Consider the following 19,510-nt stretch of genomic DNA (forward strand, 5'->3'; position numbering starts at 1 on the left):
TCTTGCCCTCTGCCAGGCTGGCAAGGAGCATTCTCTCATCCTATGGGCACCAGGGGCAGGGCAGGGACCTGGGGAATCTCAGGGATGCTCTCTCTCCCCCTACCAGGAGTGCTTAGGTTACCAAGCAATTCACTCCCATTCTCACTTAATCCTGGAAGTGGGGGTGGGCACTCACACAAGCATTCTCAAGGGAGGAAACCGAGGCTCTGAGGCCCACAACTACAGAGTAAGAATTCACACCAGCCCCCCAGCCTTCTCCCTGCAGCTCAAAAGAGCCAGGGGTCTCCAGGACAGAAATTATTTGTGCAGGGGTGAGCTTCCCGGCCCTGGAGGAGTCTAGAGGCTGTGCAAGCCTTGGGGGCTTGGGGCTGGTCTGCACACAGTGTCTGCTTAGCCCAGGGAAGTGAAATGAGTGGCGTCAGAGGGCTGCGTCCTGCCATTCTCAGCCTCTCACAACTGTGCAGTTGGACCCAGGTTCTCGTTCAGGGAGCCTGGAGACTCAGGCCCTTTCCTTCTGTCAGGAGCTGGGGACCCAATTCCCCTGAGCGGACTCTTGAAGGTAGCTGCAGCCACTGCGGGGTGAGTTCAGCAACGGTGCCCTGTTCTCTGGTCTCGGCTGCAGCCTGTCATTCCACCATTAAACCTGTGACTCCAGGCCTTAAGCCTGTTGAAGGTCGAGCCCCCAGAAGGGCCACGTATGCGCCGGCCCTGGGCCGCCGGGCGGTGGACTCTTCCCGCGGGGACGGCAGAGTGGAGCACCGGGTCTAAGGCGTGCAGGCAGGGGCTCACACCCGGAGCTCCGGCCGCGACTGGGGCGCAGGACGCGCGCGCCCGGGCTCCGCTCGGCCGCGCGGGCCAGTAGGGCAGGCTCGGGGCTGCGCGAGGACGAGGGGCGCGCAGGCACGGGCGGGCACGTGGCCGCGGCGGGGGCGCGCGGGGGCGGGCCGGCCAGGGAGAGAGGGAGGGAGGGAGCCGGGAGGGCGGCGCCGGCAGGTTGGCGGCGGCCGCTATTTGAGCACCGGTCCGGGGCCGGGCGCTCAGAGCGCTAGGAGCCAGCGCCGCGGAGAGATCGCGGCGCGCAGCCCGCAGCCTGCAGAGGCTCTGCGGCCCGTGCAGCCCCGAAGGCCCGGCGCGAGAAGGCGGAGGAGGAGAGGCCGGATCGCCGCCCGCGCCCCACAGCCCGCCGCCACCCCCCCTCCCCGCGGCGCCGCATCTTGAATGGAAACATGGCGGTGCCGGCTCGGACCTGCGGCGCCTCCCGGCCCGGCCCCGCGCGGACCGCGCTCCCCTGGCCCCGCCGCGGCCCCCGGCCCGGCGTCCGGAGCCCGGCGTCCGGGTCCCCGCGCCTGCTGTTGCTGTTCTTGCCGCCGCTGCTGCTGCTCCCGCTGCTCGCCGCCCCCGGCGCCTCTGCCTACAGCTTCCCTCAGCAGCACACGTAAGTGGCCTCGGCCGGCCGCGGGACCCGGGCCGAACCTGCGCCCCCTTCTGCCCCCTGGCCCGTGCCCGTACCTCCCGAGCCAGGGCGAGGGCGCTGGGTCCCGCTGCCCACTGCGCCCGGGGGCGGAGGCCCGAAGCCCAGAGGGCGGGCAGCCGCGGTCCGGGCGCTTTGGCTGCGTCGCGAAACTTCCCCGCGGTGCCCCTTCTTCCCCCAACCACTTCCCCACCTCCCTCCCCCGCGAACGGGGCAGAGTAAGATCTCCGAGCCGCGGGAAGGGGTACGGGAGTCCGAGCTTGCCCGCCGATTCCCTTGCCGCTGTCCCGGTGAGAGGGGCACCTGGGGTTGGGTGAGGAGGCGGCCAGCGACCCCTGCCCAGAGGAGTTGGAGCCTCTCGTCTGTCCCACGTTTTCTCCCGGTGGGAACCTGGCGCTTTCGATCCAGAGGTGGGGACACCCCCCACACCTGTCTTCGTTGGCTTTTTCCTTTGAGGGCGAGGGTTGGATGCAGAGGTTGCCAGCACCTTGTTGTGGCCAGTGCTATAGAGGGGCTCGCTCCCCTTTTCTTGGTCCCCCCCCACTACACCTGAGGGAAGGGTACACTGGTGAGCCCAATTGGGAGGTGAAGGTGCTGGGGTGGGGACAGGAGGTGAGTGATAGGGAGGGACCCCTGCTGCTGCTGCCAACAGGGGAAGAGCGTCTCCTGGCCCTGCCAGCTTCTGCCGGTTCTATCCTTCTGAGCTTCTCTCTCCCTCCCCAAGAGCCTGCAAACTCGGCTTCCTCCTCAGGGTGAGCTCCCACATATGCCTGGGGCTGGGAGTGGGCATTGAGTGCCTGTGGCCTTTAGGACAGCAGCTATTTCTGTGGGCACCATGCCCCAGCCTATGTCAGTGCCCAGACACATCTTGCCCGTGTTGGCTTTGGGGCACTCTGACCACCTTGCTGTCTGTTTTCTGTCTCCTGGCTCCCTGAGGAGCCACCTGTCCCCGGTTTCCTTCACCAGTGGCCAAGCGGGGGGTTTGAGAAAAGAGTAGCCTGGCTGCTAGTGGGCAAGGCGAAGGGTCTGGTCTCAGAGAAGGGGAGAGGCTGGCTCTGCGCCATTAGCCCAGTTCCACCCCAGGGTAGCAGCCCGCTTATGTCTCCAAACCGGCCCACTCCAGCCTGTCGGTTCTCCCAGATGAGGGAAAAACAAACTCGGAAAGGCACTGCTCCGAGTCCTTCTCCGTCTTATCGTCTCTCTCCTCGCACAGCCTGGCTGTGCTCAGGCGGGTGATCAGTTGGCAAATTATAGGTGCCACACGGACGTGTCCTCTGTCAACTGTCTGGATTTTTTGAGCGTGTGTGTGGGGCGTGCATAGGGAGAAGGGCATCGTAGGGAAGTTCAGGGCTTTTGGGTGCATTACTGTCTTTCATTTGCTGTGATGAAAATGGACTTAAGCCACAATGTTTAAAAAGAGCAAAAGCATTATTTTTTGTTCTTTTTTTCCTCAAAGCCAAGTCATAATTATTTCCCTTAGCCGGTTCATAGCTCCTCCAGTGAAGGTTTACATAGACGTCTCTTTTCACCTCTTCCCACCTGGCTCCCTCTCCTTCCAACCTGCCGTGGGTCAGATGGATGCTGGGCTTCCGTGGGTCTCCCTTGGAAGGATAATGTGAGACCTTGACCAGAGTGGACACCTGTCCCTCTGTCCCCAGCAAGAAGATGGTGAGGCGGGTATGATGGCAGCAGCACATTTCCAGCTGGACGCTCTTCTCTTGCCGATAGAGTTGGAGCTAATTTAAGGGTTTGGGACTTGTCTTGGAAACTGTAATGAGAGAATGAGGGTGGGGGTGGGGTGGGGGCTGCGCAGCTCCGAGGGTCCAGGGGGAGGTGACTAATGGTGTGACGACACACAGGGTTTACCATGACAGCCAGCGCCCTTCAGCTGCCCTGTTCCTGCAGACATGATGCCCATGGATCCTTGGAGGGAGAAAGGGAAAGGAATCTTGGAAGCCCCCCCACCCCCCACCTCTGCGCGTGACCACAGCTAGTTGGAGTTGGGGCTTTTGTTGAACTGACATAAAGCCTGAGGCTGCTGTCTAGGGGCTGCGAGGGAGGAGGGGGGCCGCCTGCCTGAACCTCCAGGGCCAGCGTGGCCGAGCTAGGATGAGACTGGGACACAGGTGGCTTTCTGCGGTGGGAAGTGGGACTTCAGCCTCCTGGCACTGGGGTGACGACCCCTCAGTGGAAAGGGCCCCGGACAGGGAAAGTCATGTCCTCATTGGTGTCTGGCGGTGCGATGGGGCCCAGCTTTTCAAGCCGCTGGGCTTTAAGCAAGTGTGGGCTTGGGGTTCGTGGCCGTTATTTCTGTAATCGCTCTAGCAGCGTGACTCTGCCCATCAGGCGAAGCAGACCAAGGCTGCCACTGAATCGAGGAGGGCAGAGGAGTCAGAGCTGGAGGAAGACAGGGCTTTGGTTTTGGGGGGCTCTCTCACCTCACTTGGACCTGGATCAGGGTTTCAAACAAGGAGGCGGCCATAGGTGCGCGCGTACTTGTGTGTGCATGCACACACTCGTGAGTCCGGGGCTGGGAGGGTGAGATGGAGTCGAGCACACACTCCCTTTCACCTGCTTCCTCCTGTTTCCAGTTATGCTCACCCAGCCCTGCTGGCAGGTGGCTTGAGTGGCTGTGAGTGGCGGCTGCTGGCTGAGGGCAGCCCTCACTGCTTTGCCTCTCCTTGTCTCTTCCTCTCCCAAGTCTGTCAGTCTCATTCCCTCCCCTGCCCCCTTCTTCCCATCTCTCATCATTGCTCCACCACCCCCTCGCTTCCTCGCCCAGCCCTTTCATCTCTCTGTGCCCACCCTGACCTGCCCTCCTTTTTTGTCACCTTTGTTTGACCTCTGCCCCCTGTTCTCTGGCCCCTGCTCCGTGGGGTCCCCGCTGAGTGCTGGGTGGAGCACCCTACTGGCTGCCCCTCTCGGCCCCACTCTGCTCCAGGGATGGTGCCGGCCAGCACGTCTCTTCCTCTGGGGGTGCGTGGTGAGTGGGTCGGGAGCAGAGAAGGGCCTGGGGTCTGGACCCCCCAGCAGATTAATGGCAGCTGGAGTGTGTGCTCCTTTTCCTGAGTGCTGCGACCAGGCATGCGTCAGTCTAGCTACGGTTAATGGTGGGTGACGTGTGTCTGTCTGGGCCTCTGAGCCGCGTCTTCACCTCCCAGTGACTCTTCCTATTAGAGGGAGGCAACAGCAGACATCTGGGTCCCTGGCTTCCCAACAACCTGCTGCAGCTTTTGCAGGAGGAAGGAGGGGGTGAGACTTGGTGGCCTGCTGCCTCCGCTGACATGCAGAACTACCAGGTGTTCACGTCCTCCTGGGGTTGAAGATTTGGGGGGAACTCTTGCTACTGTCCCTCCTATATCCCACCTTTATGGGTGCCTCCTCTTAGCCAGCCATGTCAGGCTAACCCCTGAGAAAGGAGGGAACCCATTTTAAGATGAGTCCCCTCCTAGCTGCGGGTAATTCTTACTCTGAATTCTCAGTCACACTGGTGTTCCCAAGGAGAGACTGAGTCACAAATAGAGTGGGCACTTCTGTGCCTCTGCCTGTGTGCAGGTGGGCACTGCCAGCTCTTGGCACCTCAGATGTGGATGGGTGGGCCCTGCCAGCTCCTGGAAGGAGGCAGTTTTGGGGCAAGCTGGGTGTCAGGTGTAGGCCCTGTGGGCTCAAGCTTTTGTCTTCAGAGCTGACCCTCTCCATTGGGATGTCCTTACCTCAGTTTCCCCAACTGAGATAATAGAATCTACTTAAGAAACTGGTGATGAGAATTAATGGGAGAGGATGTGGCCTCTGGTGGCAGGGCAGTTTCCGCGGGTGGGTACCGTGGCAGCTGTTGTAACATTAGCAGCAGGCCCTGATGCCACAGCCTGATGGGCCCCCACCCACCAGTCTTCACATTGGTCCCGTAGGCTGAGCACCTTCCTGTCTCTGCGCTTTGCTCATGCTGTTCCCTCATCACTGCATGCTTTTCTCAGGGGTCGAGATCCTTCCTTCAAGGTCTCATATCCACACCTTCCAGATGCCTTTGGGTCATGCAGCTAGCTCAGGCTGTACCCACCCTCGTGGGACATCAGCTCCTTGACGAGAGACAGTGGGCCACCTCCCTCCCTCCCTCTCTGAAGCCCAGGTTGATTGTGGTGGCGGATATCACCAGGCTAATGGGGACCTCCCCTCACTGAGCCTGGACCAGTCCCCTCACCCACATTACCACCTTGACTTCAGAACCCGTGGTCACGCCCATCTCCAAATGAGGAGATTAAGACTCAGAAAGATGAAGGGACCTACCCAAAGCTCCAGTTTCTGGAGCAGGGCTGGGTGAGGGCTAGTCTGTCAGACACTTAGCTGTCCTGCTGTCCTGGTACTCACAGCCCCTGTGCCCACCTTTGTCCCCTCCTGAGTCATAGGCGATCATGGAGCCAAGGTTTTCCCTTCTCTAAGGCGTTAAGTCGTGGGCCAGGCCTGGAGGGTGGGCAGGAGGGACTCTTCTCTCCAGCTGCTGTGACCCCATCTTGCCCCCACCCCCAAGATTCCAGTATGATTCCAGAGAGAAAAGTCATAGGGTGGAGTGGGGTTGTTCATGGAAACCCGAGGCTGAATCTTCTAGTCCCTCAGAGGTTTTGTCGGGCCTAAGGGGGCTTCCGCAGATTCAGACCTTATGGACTCTTGTGTTTTCATGCTGTCTGGACAGGTGAGAGTCCGGGGAACCAAGGTACTATTCAGGGGGCAGCTGGAGGCTTGGGAGGCAAAGCAGGCAGGCATGTGGCAGGGCCCTGTCTGGCAGCGTCGTGTTATCTATGATTGGGGGGTGATCTCTTTCTTCCTCTTTCCCTTTCCAGCATCCCCCACTTCTCCTTTCCCTGCTGCTGTCTTCTTAGGCCACCAGATTGCAGATTTGCCTCTGGAACTGGTAACCTGTGTCTTGAAGTGAGTGGGCTCAGGGCCTCAGGCCTCAGTGGGAGCGTAGGGACCGAGGGGCCTCAACAGGCAAGGGTGGGGGCGCTTTTCCACTGCTGGCCACACACCTTCAGCCAACTGCGGAGTTGCTCTTCGTGTCAGGTTGGTTTTGGTTTTTTTTCCTTTGTGCCTACTGTCTAAACAAGAAGCTACAGAATCAATATTCGTATTCCCAGAGGGAGGTGTATGTGTGGTTTTTGGGTTTTTTTTCTCTTTCCCTTCCTCTCTTGTCCTGTGTAACCTGAAGAGCCTCCTGAACTGCCTGTGGCTAAGAAGGGGGAAGGGAGTTGGTGGTACAGGTGCAGAGTGAGGTGCCCCTGGGGGCTTGCAAGATCCCCAGAGGGGTCTCTTGGAGCTCCCTAAAGGAGTGAAGGATGACGTCATTCAGGCCCATGACGTCTGAGCCCCACGCCCTGACCCTGCACCCCCTAGTCCCTCCCACCTCACCTGGGCCCCCTCCTTCTGGGGCTGGTCTGGCCCACTCGGCCCCTGGCCACTGCTGGTACTGGTGACTGAGCCTGTGGGGATGGAGCCTGTCTAGCTGGGATTAAGTGTGTACTGGGGGGATCTTCACACAGGGGACCTGAGGGTCCCCACCTTGGGTTGGCCTAGTCCCAGGGGGCCTCTGTCAAAAGCAATCCCCATCCAATCCTCTCAGCTGAGTAGCTAGCATGGTGGTGACCTTGGACAGGCCTCTTTCCCCCCTGGGCCTCAGCTTCCTCTCTTCCAGGGCCCTCTGAGTCCAACGTTCCAGCGCCCTAAGAAGATAGGCCCAGGGTCTTCCCGCTCCTCTCTACACTCTGCTCTAGCCATGGGGTGAGGCCTGACCCCCAGCCCGGATATAAGGAGGCTGCGCCTCTCATACTGGCCTCTGGCCACGCCTTGAGTGTGTCGAAGCTGCTTCCTAGACCCTCTTTGAGTTCTGATCAGCCTAATTGTTTAGCAGAGAGGAAGGGGCACAGAAAGTCTTTCCTGCTGACCTTTTACCATCTCTCCCCACCTTGGAAATGACTCATTAAATGGAGGGAAAAGGAGCAAGGAAGAAGAGGGAGCGGTGCCCCCTCTGCCTCTCTTCCTGCTTAGACCCTGGTCCCTTGCTCCCATTTGATGCCTTCCTTCCCTGATGGCCAAATCTTTCTGAATGAGTCCCCCCCTTGCTGCACCTGGAGGCTGTCCTGCAGCTCTCAGTCACTGTGTGACCTTGAGAACTTCCTCAGCCTCTCTGGGTCCTGGGGCCTCATCTCTAAAACAGTTCCCTCCATCCTGTTGCCTCATAGGGTTGGGGTGTGACAGCTCCTGAGGGATGGGCCTGGGCCCCAGTGCCTGCATGATGAGGACAGGTGGGTCCTGACGGATCTAGGAGGGTTCTCAGTCTGGCTAGGCCTGCCCTCGAGTGCCAGCCACCTGTCCCATGGCTCATAGCACCCACCACACAGCCAAGCACTACCAGCACCTGAGACTCAGTTGTGGTTTCTGGGTCTTTCGTCCTTGCCTGGGCCTGTGTGCACATGTAATCCTGTGTGTGGAAGTGTCTACATGTGTTAGCTCTTATGTTTCTTTGCTCACGTGTACTGGGTGTGTTCATGTGTATGCACACTTGTGTGAGTGTCCATTTGTACATAAAAATGTGCTTGTGTGGGTATTTGTGCATGTGTGTGAAAGCGTGTGTCCGTGTGTGCATGCTTGCATACTGTTTGTGAGCACATGTGCAGGTATGTGTGTACGTGCATGCTCGTGTGTGTACACAGGTGTAGGTGTGTGCCTGTGTGTGTGAAGGAGGGTGTGGGTGTGTGCTTATGTATGTGTGTATATCTGTAGGTGTGGGCATGCACAGAGTTTATCTCTGCACCCAGAATGCAGTGCCCACTTTTGCACCTGCCTTTGAGGTTCATGCCAGGGCTTGGCTGGGCAAATGCTGGCAGTAAGAAATAAAGCCACCTGGTTGTTAGGACCAGTGTTTTGCAACTTTTATGTCAGGAACAGCCTGAGTTAAGGCGGAGCTGGAAAGTTTGATCATGGACCAACTGGCTGGATGACAGTCTGCAAAAGAAACACACAGAGGCTGTGTCCTTGTAATTCAGATTTTTGCAAATCGAATCGTGTTTAGCTGCAGTGGGGGTCTTGGGACTCTGAGAAGCTTGGTGAGTTCTTTGTGAAGCAAAGCATCTTTGCAAACAGGCTTTTGCTTATGGAGAGCCTGGACTGGACGGTGGGTATACAGGTCCGGTTCAGGCAGAGTGGAAACCCTTGCTGTGTGACCTTGGGCTGGCATTTTGCCCTTTAGGAGTGGGTGCTTGTCATCTGCACACCAAAGGCAGGGAGACTGGTATTCCTTGGAGCATCTGCTGCAGGTTTGGGGTTCTTGCTCCCAGCAAGACATTTGTGCAGTAGCTGCAGGTGTTTTGGGGGTGTAACAGCTTCGGCTTGATGCTTCCCTTCATGTTCCTTTATCTGGGCAATGTCCAGTGAAGCCACTTCCTTTCCAGGATGAATTTTTGTCATTTTGCCCTGCGCTGGGTGCTGGCCCTTGGGGCTATTGTGTGGGCCCTGAGCTGATTGGTTCTGATACGTGAGGGACTGTGAGCTTGCTTTCCTGGCCTGGCTTTCTCAGGGCCCATGTGTTGGCCGTGCTGACATAGCCCAGCATTTTGAGAAGGAGCTTCTGCAAAGGGCAGAAGTGGCTGAGAAGGGCTTGCTGAGAGCTTGCAGCACCCACGAGGGTTCCTGTGGGGGTAGCCAGTCTGGGCGGGACCATTTCCTTGGGCACTACGGGCCTTGCATGGTTCCCTGACCTGGGTAGGACATATCCCAGCCACAGAAGCTGCTGGGAACCCAGATACTTCCATTGTGCACACAGGGAAACTGATGTCTGAAGAGGTGGAAAGGAGCACGCGCTGTGGGCAGGGCCCAGTCCCCAGTGGTCAATCCAGGCTGCTCCAGGGGTGTCCCCCTTCAGCAATCCTTGCACTGTGATGTACAACTGGTTCTCTTAAATAAAAACATCCCTGACATGGGATGCGGGAGAATCTGAGGCCTCCCCTGGCCAAGCCCACACAGCCAGGGGCCAGTGTGGGGTGAGCACCCAGCTCCTGCCGTTTCTCTGGGGCAGACCTCAGTGCCCCTGGGGTACCCTGGGAAAGGACAGCTGTGTCGCCAGTGTATCCTGAGGTGGTTAGGGGCCCCTGCTCACTGCGAGTTTCCAGCCTGACGTGGCATTTTAGCCTTGATAACTTCCCTCCGCAGTCCGTGTTCTCCCCTGCTGGCACCGCCTGAAATGCTGCGTTTGAAGCCTTAAAGGTCAGGCCTGGTACTGCCACCAGTTCCAGCAAACAACAAAACAACCCACCTCAGTCCTGCCCCCAACCTCATTTATTAGAAAAGAGAAGTGAGCTGGCAGAACAGGCCCCTGTGCTGAGGGCTCGCCTTTCTCCTGTGAGCTAAGGCCAGGTGGGTGTAGTGAGAACCTGGGCTCCCTAGGCATGCTGCAGTGTCTCCCTTTGAGGGTGAGCTATGACCTTGCACCCCACAAGCCTGCCCTGGGCAGAAACCAACTTCTCAGCCTAGCGTTCGAGGCCCTGTCTGGGCTGGCTCGAGTCTCTGACCACTAGCCCTGTGACTACCCAGGCTCCAGCGAGGCGGAGCCACCTGCAGGTCCTAGTTGGAGCTCTGGCGTCTGCCCCTTCTGGCCTTTGCTCACCGTGTCCCCTCCCAGCTGGCCTGCTCAGCCTAGGTACCGGGCCAAGGAGACTTTCTGACTGAGACCCTGCCCCTTCCGGCCTCTCCTACAACCCGTGCCTTCTCCCCCAGCTCTGTGCCCAGTTCCCAGGGGCCTTCCGGGAGTAGGCCTTGAGCTGACGACTGGCCCCTCAAAAGCTGAGTCTAAAGAGTAAATTTGGCTGCAAGGAAAAGAGGCTGCTTGCTTCTGCATACACCTTGGCAAGCACAGCATGATGCATTTTTTCATCATTGTTAGGCCCTTTATCCGACAGGGAGCCCAGAGGTGGGTGAGTATAGGCTGTCGTCGTCACCTGCACTCTGCCTGGCTGGCCTCACTTGTAATGTGGCTGTTTGTCCTTGGCTGACTTCCCGCATGGCAACAAGATGGCTGCCACGGCTCCAGGCATCACATGTATCGGACATTAGGAGTAAAAGAGGAGCTGTTTCTTCTGGGTTCCTCTTAAGAGGCTAGAAAGCCTCACCCAGAAGCCAGCTAGCCAACTTCTCCTCACACCTCATGGGCTAGCAGTGGCTCACATGTTCACTCTAAACCAATCACGGACAATCGAGAACATGCACTGTGATTGGCTCAGGCTAATCAGGATTTACCCTTGAGCTAAGGATGGGGTCACCTTGAGGCTGGAGGTGGGAGAGATTCTTGCAGACTTGGGTTTTGTTAGCAACAAGAGGGGAGGGTGATAGAGAATGGGGAGGCAGTATCTGCTGCAGACAAGAAGCCTGCACGCGAGAGTGGGAGCTGAGGACGAAGATAGGAGGGGAAGGGAAGGGAGGGTGTCCATGCTGGAGGAAACATTTGTAAAGGAAGTAGTTATTTTAACCACATCATCAATCACTGTGAGCTGGGCCCTGGTATATTTCACATATGCTATCCAGTGAGATCAGTCCATTTTTATTCCCGTTTTACAGACAAGAAAAATTGAGGCAACAGAGCTGAGTGATGTTGAAATCACACAGATGGTGAGTGGTGGAGGCAGGATTCACACCCCGGCGCTGGGGGCTGAGCACACAGCCACTGCCACGTACAGCCCTTCTGCAGCTCACCTCCTCCCAGCAGCCCCCTGAACACAGGACCTTTGGGGTGCCCCCACCCTTCCATCACACCTGTCCCTCTGCAAGGGCTGCCTCTCTCAGGCTGAGGTCCGTGGAGCATGGTTTCATGGGGGCCTCTGGCTTTCTCACAGACCTGTGGCACCCCGGGGTTCCCTGGAGGGCATGGGTGACAGAGGACACTGCAGAGCGGGGCAACTGACTTGACCTTCATGGGCCACAGCTGAGGAAGGGACCGTGGACATGGCCACAGGAGGGCCTGAGCTTGGCTGGGAGGTGCCTGCCAGACTTCATTCTCATCTTAAGCAGGGGCGGCTGCAAGTAGAGTGTACTTGTACCTGCTCATTATAGAGAGGACTGGGTGTCATTGGTTGGCTCTCTTGACGGATATGACAAGATCCATACTCTAAAGAGGCCATGTTCTCATGACCTGGCCCCTGGTCCTTCCTGTTATTCTCTGGGCTCTGTTCCCTGCACCCATCCTGGCTACAGGAGTCGGTCGGCCAAGGGCACAGCTCCTGGGAGGTGCCCTGGGCTCTGTCCTGCTCCTGGGTCAGGGTACCCCTCTGGCTGCTTTTCCCCACCTGTCACATGAGAGGAGAGGGCTCTTTGCAGCTGGCTGACCTGGGTCTTCTCCCGAGGCCTTCTCCTGTTCGCCCGCTGAGAGCTGGTGGTACTGTCATCACCTGTGCACACAGTGGGGGATCAGAGCAGTCTAGTCACTCCCCGTACCCCCACCTCTCCATCCCCTCACCCTCCATCCTCCTGCCCTCCATCCCTTACCCTACCTCCTCGCTGTGCCTAGAGTTAGTTACCCAAGGCAGCACATTCAAGTACTGAAGACAGACCTTGGCTGATGCGGGCCCCAGAAACTTCAGGGGCTCATGCTGCAGGGTGGGGGCCTTCCCTCCGTCCTTCCTCTCCCTCTCCTCCTAGCCTGCCATAGGCTTGGCCCCTGTCCAGCTCACTGTGGGAGTCTGGGAGCACCACCTGCCCTCCTCCTCTGAGCCTGTGTCCTCATCATGTCCTGGACCCTGCAGAGTGATGGATCCTCTGCAGCTGATGGTGACGTTCCCCTGCCACCCCATCCACAAAGCTGTCATTTCTATCCTCTGTAAGCTGGTGCTATGGAGAGACCACAGTCAAAGGGGCTGCTTTTGGAGCGCATGGCGCAGGCACAGGAGGGGGTCTCTGCGCTCAGGACTGAATGCTCACCGGGCTGCAGCCGTCTCCTTCCATAGGGGTGTCACAAGCACCTACTATGCACTGAGCATGGAGTAAGACGGGGAGAGGTTGGGTGGGCTGCAAAGGACCCTGTGAGCCCCAAGCCGGACACGCCTGTGGTCCAGCTGACCTCCACCTGGGAGTCACTGTTCCCTGAAGCCTCCCCTGACTTCCCTGTGTGGGTTAGGGGCTTCCTTGGCTGCCTGAAGCCCCCCCCATTTTTATCCTGCAATAGATCTTGCTGCCTCCCCTTCAAGGCTATGCCTGGGAGGGGTGGAGCAGTGGCTACCTGTCCTCGGCTGCAGCCCCAGGATAGTGCACACCAGGTGCTCAATAAATGTTTGCTGAGCAGAGAGTCTGCGCAGGTGTCTGCAGACTATCTGGTTGTGTCTTTGAAGCTGGAGGAGCTTTTATATGGTCTGGGACAGGGCTCCATATGGGCCTGGCTTTGCTGGCATCATAGGGGACAGGAAGGGGGGGCTGAGGCTCCCAGGGAAGGAGTGTGGTGACTGGTCTCCTGGATATGGGATTCTCCTGACTGTGGGACCTGTGGGAGCCAGCTCTTCCTAGATGCCATGCATGTGACCAGTGGCGAGAGTGCGGCGTCTGGGACTTGATCACCAGGCTTCCGCAGCTGGCTGCCCCACCCCTTCCCAGCTGCCCTGCGCGTTGACATTTGCCCCACCCAGCCTGCTGCCCGCTCCTGGCCTGCCCATGTTTCAGGCCCTGTCTCCTCACCTCCCCTTCCCTCCGCCTGTCTTCTCCCCACACCGAGCGGTGTGCTGGGCCTGCTGTGGGAGCTCACAGTCTGGGGAGATCAGCAGTGAAGAAGAAACGGAAGTGAGAAGTGAGGCCAAATAAATAGTAACCATGCCTGGCTGGTGCTCTCAGCAGCATCCAGGCGGTGGGGCAGGTGGGGCAGGGCTCACACCCCAGACGTGGTTCTGACAGGCCCTCTCAGGGTCCCACCATTTCCACGGTCAGGGCTGTGGGGGCCGTGGGAGAGCACTTGCAGCCACCTTCCTGTGAGGGCAAGTCACTGATGGGGGACAAGGATGGGGCAGGGGTGAGGGAGGGGCTTGTCCATGTCCAGCTCCTGAAGCTCCAGGAGGCCCCACCCCTCTCTTGCTGACATGCTCCCCAAGGCCGCTGCACCCCCGGCAATGCCTCCCAGCACCCAGGACACCTTGGGCTGCCCACAGCTCCTGACTGGGGCTTGCCTGCCTGAGGCCCCGCAGCCCCAAGTGCCCCTGAACAGAGTGGCTGGGACAATCCCAGAGGCCATTAAGCTGGTGATTTACATGGTTCCGGAGCCAGTGCCCGGGAGCTATATTTTACAGGTGATTTCCAGACTGGTGACGTATGGAGGCCATTACTCTAAAACGGAGAGGGGGAGGGCCACAGGGCCACAGTGGGACTGGAGCTGTGGGCTCTGTTGGCCTCACTGCGTCCTCCTGCTACTTGCTAGAAAGCCTGTTCCAGGTGACAGGGATTGAGGAGGGGAGGAGCCAGATGGAGGTCATAACGAGGTCAAAATATGTGACCTTGCTTGAGTCATTTTGTGCCGCAGTTTCCTAATTTTTAAAATGGGACCATAATTCCTATGTCGTGGAGCTGTAAAGATGGAGCATTCAGGCATTCAGCCAACATTTTTTGAGCACCTACTGTGTGCCAGGCCCTGTACTCAAGAGAAGATGTTTTAGTGGCAATATCTGTATTAGAAATGACCAGGAAAGTGGTGAGTGCTTTGCACTTGTGGGCTCCTCTGGTTGCAGTGACAGCAGGAGGGTCTTATTGCTGGAGCCCCATCTGACCGGGGGGATAATAACACTATGCCCACCCTCCGATGTGTCCTGGGCTGAGGCTCAGCGCTCTCTGGTGCCCCAGGGGTCAAGAGCACAAGTTACGAAGTACAGTAGGGAGTGTTGGGCTGCCCTCCAGGCTGCTCTGCGCCAGGGCCCAGGTGTGATGGGCCTCAGGTAACGAGTGAATCAATGTAATCGGTTCCCGGGAGAGGGAGCACCTACCTCCCTGCCAGTCTTTCCCCCCTCCCCCTGCTCACAGCGCCCACCTTCCCTGGGTGCTCCCAAATGAAGGCAGCCCAGGGCCTCCTCTCCCCAGATGCGGAACTCCTGGTAGGGGCCATGTCGTAAGTGTTTGTCCCAGCAACACAAGCAATCGGTAGCTCTGTGTTAAATAAAATTTACAAAGTTGATGGGCAGCCACTCTGAGCCTTGCTTTTCTCATCTGAAAAATGGGCAAAGGTAGCCTGCCCCTTTTTCACAGACTTGCCTTGGGGACATGTGAACTGGGCTGGTAAACACAGGTCAAACGCCATTGTGGGGTGGCCTGCAGGTCGGTGCAAGTGGGACACAAGTGTCTGGAGTGGGCTGTCCTCAGGTGCCAGGCAGGGCTGTGGAGTAGCCCATGGGCTTGGCCTCACAGGCTATGCCTAGAGAAATCCTGGTACTGCCTGAGACGCCCCCCGCATTCATCCTCTTCCAGTCCATACCTCCCTCGCCGTGGGCACTATCACGCCTCGTCATTCCTTACACAGACACCACAACCAGCTGTTCATTCATTCTCTCAACACTCATGTGCATCTGCTGTGTGCCAGGCACTGGCAGGGAACACAGACAGAAGACACATGTGTTGGAAGGTGATAGAGCCACGGAGAAGGAAAAGGATGGATTGGGGGCAGGTTACAGCTTACCTGGACGTGGGGGTCAGAGTAGACCTCCACTAGAAAAAGAGACATTTGAATAAAGCCCGGAAGGGATGGAGGGTGGGAGCCCTGTGGGTATCTGGGAGAAGGTGTTTCAATCAGAGGAATAGCAGTGCAAAGGCCCTGAGGTGGAATGTGGTTAGAGCAGGAGGAGAGGAGGTCAGAGGGCAGTAGGGGCCAGGTCAGGCAGAGCCACAAAATCAGTGAGTCTTTGGCCATTACTTTGAGGTGGAAACCATGGGAGAGGTTTCTTTGCACTGCCCAGACAACATTCCTACAGCAGCATAGCTCTGGTGGGGTATAAGGAAGGACTTCCCAAATGCACCCAGAGTGGGGGTGGCTGTGGTGGCGGTGGTAAGACATGTCAGGCGTCTGGGTGTGAGAAAGAAAGGGGTCCCGGGTGACCCCAGGGTGTTTGGCTTTAGCAGCTGGAAGGACAGAGTTGTCTCTAGCTGAGCTGAAGGGGGCTGGGGAAGAGTGAGTCCAGGTGACGATCAGGTGTTGGACACGTTGAGTTAGAGAGGCTTACTAGACATCCAGCTGGAGATGTGTCTGAGCTGAATATGTGCCTCTAGAGAGGCCCTGGCCGAGCTGTGCCTTCCCAAACTGGGCGCCAAGGACTGATCAGAGAGCCCAGCTCTTTGAGCCCTTGGTTCCCCATCTACTTCCTGGGCCCGCTCTCCATCTCCCCACTGTCAGGAGCCCACCTCTCTCCACCAGCCAGCATGTGGAGGTGCTCGTGTGAGTTTGGAATTCTGCAGTTGCCAGTGTGGGAGGGCAGCCTGCTTTGGTGCCCATGGTTGATCTGCGTTGTTCACGGGCGTTTTCCTAGGCAGAGCTCACTGCTGGGCCTTGTACGTGCTGTATCCTCTGTCTGGACTGCCCTCCAGCTCTGCAGTGCCACCTTCACCTGCCAGACCCTTAGGCTGGTCAGGCCCCTCGTCATGCATCCTACCCACGAAGGCTCACTCCTCCTCCCACCGCTCATCCGGTCCAGATTAGATCGTATGTCTGCTGTGCTTGAACTCGAATCTCCCGGGGCAGGCCCGCATCTGCCCTGCCCACCACTGTGTCCCTTCCCAGTGCCCAGCCTGGAGCCTGGCTCATAAGCACTGGAATGAATGAGTGAGGAGTGAATGAGCTAGGAGGGAATTTGCACAAGGTCAGAAACACCTGTATTTTGTCAGCAACAAGTCCTGCTAGGTTTATCTCAAGCCAGCCCTGCGGACAACTCGGGCTCACAAGGCAGAGTGACTCCTCCTGGCCTGGCCACCTTCCTGGGGCTTCTCAGAAGGAGGTGTGACTGCTGGGATGGTACTTGAATCTTCCTCCTCCCTGCAGCTATGGGTCCCACACAGCTCACTGAGGGGATTTGCATCACTGAAGAATTCACCGTGGAGGGAGCACTAGAGAGTAACCTGCACTCCCATTCGATTTACATGCAGCTTGGCTGGCTTTGAGAGGCCAGGCACTAGCGAGAAGCAAATCCCAGAGGAAGTGGACATTCTTCCCGCTACCTGGTCCAGGCTTCCTGGGGGAGGGAGGCGGGATCTGAGGGAGCCCATCTTTGCACTGCCCAGACAACATTCCTACAGCAGCATAGCTCTGGTGGGATATGAGGAAGGACTTCCCGATTGCACCCAGCTCAGGGAGATAGTGGGGGTCCGGATGCAGGGCTGGGCATAAATGAGCTGTGGCCCTCACCTGCACCCAATTCCCTATTTTAAATCTGACCACTGGAGTCCACTTTGGGCTTAGGGAGGCCTAATGACCTAGGGGCCAGGGCCAGGGCTCCGGAGCCATACTTGGCTGGTTTAAATTCTGGTTCAGCACAGACTGGCTGCATGACCTTGGCTGTGTTGCTTCACTCCCTAGGCCTCAGTCTTCATAAAGTGGGCCTGAATGAATCTGCACCTGGCCAGGGGTGCAGTGGAACTTTGGAGGGAATCACACACAGAAAACCCAGCACACAGTAGGTGCTCTGTATCACCAGTTCCTTTCCTTAGTGCTCTGCTGCCTGTTGGAGTTGGAGCCCCTTTCCCAGCCTTGCCTTCCATTCTCTCTCCCACTGGTTAGTGGAGGACGGTCAGGTAAATCTCATGCCAAGTGTTTCCAGAAGACTCTTCTTTGCCAGGCTGCAAGCTAAGCTCTGCAGAGAGGTTGGTGACAGACTAGGCTGCAGCTCCAACCCAAGGCAAGGGTCAGTAAAGTGGGGTGAGGACTATGGGTTTGAGGAGGGGGTAGGAGAAATCAGGGAAGACTTCCTAGTGGAGGTAACTTGGCCAGGTAGAAGAGGAACGAGGCCAGTGAACACAGCTGGCCCTAATGGGTTGAGTTCTGGTCTTTGCTCCACCTCTCCTCTCTACCTTGGTGTCCTCCGGTGGCAGCTTCCACAGCGGGATCTCTACCCTGAAGAGGAACAGAGGGTCCTGAGGGGGAGTCTGTTCTCCTCAAGGCAGGAGGCTGTGTTGAGGATACATGCAGAGGACGGCTATTTGTGGCTCAGCGAGGATTTGACTCATGCTGGGGGGTGGGGAGGATGTGCAGGAGGGGAGATGGGGACGTGTGAATGACAGAATCTGACCAGAATGGTTAGTGGCACGTGCACAGGGCCTGTCTTGCTACCCCCAGTCAGGCTTCAGCACCAGCGTGGGCCAGGAACGGGCTTATGGAGCTCCTGGCTCCTCCCTGACTCACCTGCTGACCTTTACAGGTACCTCAACCCTACCGTGCACCTCCTGAGACCATGCTTGGCATGGCTCCCCCATCACAACACCTGGCTGGGTACACAGGGGCTGTGTCAATATAGCTACCTCCTGAGCACCAACCTCCCTGAACCTCAATTTACCTGTTTGTCCCATGGGCCTGGGTAGCGGTTGAATTCCCATTGTGCCTTCCCACCTGGAGAATGTGCTGGGGAGAGAAGGAGGCACTACAGAGCCCCACATGCCCACAGTCTATCTATGTCAGTGACTAGGGCAGGTGGCTCTGGGCCTGGGGGGGCAGACGGTGGATCGTGGGCAGAGTGGCAGATACCCGTGTCCCTGGCCTGGACCCTTTGCTTTTGCTCTGGGGAGGCCTCGGCTAGTTCCTGAACTCTTCTTGCTCGTTCCTCAGAGTGACAGAGACGGGGAGGAGTGGGCCACTTGTTCCCCACACTTTCTTCTGGCTTCCTGGAAGGAGTGGCTGCTCCAGCACCCGGCCCTTCTGGGAGAGCCATGAATTATGCACGGAAGCCACAGGCCTGGGCAGGCCTGTCATAAATGAGCTTTAATAATTCACACGGAGAGAAGCCAGCAGAAGGGAGGGCCTCGGGGCCGCCCAGCCCACCTGCCTCCTCCTGTGGCCGGCCACACACGGGCTAGGCAGGGTGGGAGGAAGGTCGCCCCGACTCTGGGAGGAACGTCAACTCAGCAAAGGGCTGTTCTTCAGGCTGGAGAGCAGGAGCCTCCGTCAGGGTTCCCAGCCCCGGACAGAGACTGACTGTAAACAAAGAGGAGGCCTGACCAAGTACTGGCTAAAACAGTAACCCCAGGAGGGCACGTGAAGATCAGGCCCTGCTTGAGGAGGGGTGCAACTTAAATGGGGGCAAGCTGGACTTCATTAAGCAAATGATGTGTGTGCAGAGACCTGAAGGAGGTGAGCGAGAGGCCCTGTGGACTTCTGAGGAAAGACTGATCCGGGCAGAGGGAGCAGCGTGTGCCAAGGCCTGTGCAGCAGTATATGCAAGCCCCGGTGTGCAGTGTGAAGGCCAGAGAGCTGGCGACCACACTGATCCTGGAGGCAGATGATGGCGACCCAGGCCAGGCTGGGGGCCAGGGAGGTGGTGGACGGTGGGCAGATTCGGGCACAGTGTGAAGTTGGAGCCCACAGGCTTGCTGATGGGTTGGATGTGGCTGTGAGAAAAAGAGGTTCCAGGTCACTCCGAGGCTTTCGGCCTGAACAGAGGGAGCTGCCATCAGCTGAGCCGGGGAGGGGCCGGTGGGGGGAGTGAGGATCCAGAGGGAGGTCAGGGTCTCGGTTTGGGGCACATTTAGTTTGAGAGGCTTGTTAGATAGCCAAGTGAGCGCCATGCTGACAGCTGGGCATTGAAGCCCAGCATCCCCAGGAGAGGTCTGTGTCATCCTGACTGGCATTCATTAGTTGTGTGACCTTAGGCTCTGTGCCTCAGTTTTCCCCTCTGAGGATTGGGGGTGAGCCGACTGCTGTGAAATGCATTAAGGCAGTGCAGTGAGAGCCCTGGCCTGTCACTGCTATGATGCCTGGCGCACAGGTGCAGGCCCCAGGCAGGAAGGCCCCAGTCAGACCCCCGGGAAATGGATCCCCAAATGGCCTGTGGAGGCCTCAGGCCA

General features: G+C 58.1%; 1 protein-coding gene across 12 annotated transcripts in view; it reads left to right on the forward strand.

Moving 5' to 3' along the window:
• The first annotated feature begins 982 nt into the window (after window positions 1-982).
• The window catches only part of CACNA2D2 (calcium voltage-gated channel auxiliary subunit alpha2delta 2), a 132,782-nt gene continuing 114,254 nt past the window's right edge, over window positions 983-19,510 (forward strand). For 5 of the 12 annotated variants that reach the window (XM_033132767.1, XM_033132769.1, XM_033132768.1 and 2 more), the window contains exon 1: window positions 983-1,435. In XM_033132767.1, the coding sequence (XP_032988658.1) occupies window positions 1,227-1,435 (209 nt within the window). In that variant the 5' untranslated portion in view covers window positions 983-1,226. The remainder of the gene's footprint in view (window positions 1,436-19,510) is intronic. The other 7 variants (XM_033132772.1, XM_033132773.1, XM_033132775.1 and 4 more) reach the window with 2 other exon arrangements.

The sequence above is a fragment of the Rhinolophus ferrumequinum genome, chromosome 17 (assembly GCF_004115265.2).
Source record: "Rhinolophus ferrumequinum isolate MPI-CBG mRhiFer1 chromosome 17, mRhiFer1_v1.p, whole genome shotgun sequence".
NCBI lineage: Eukaryota > Metazoa > Chordata > Mammalia > Chiroptera > Rhinolophidae > Rhinolophus > Rhinolophus ferrumequinum.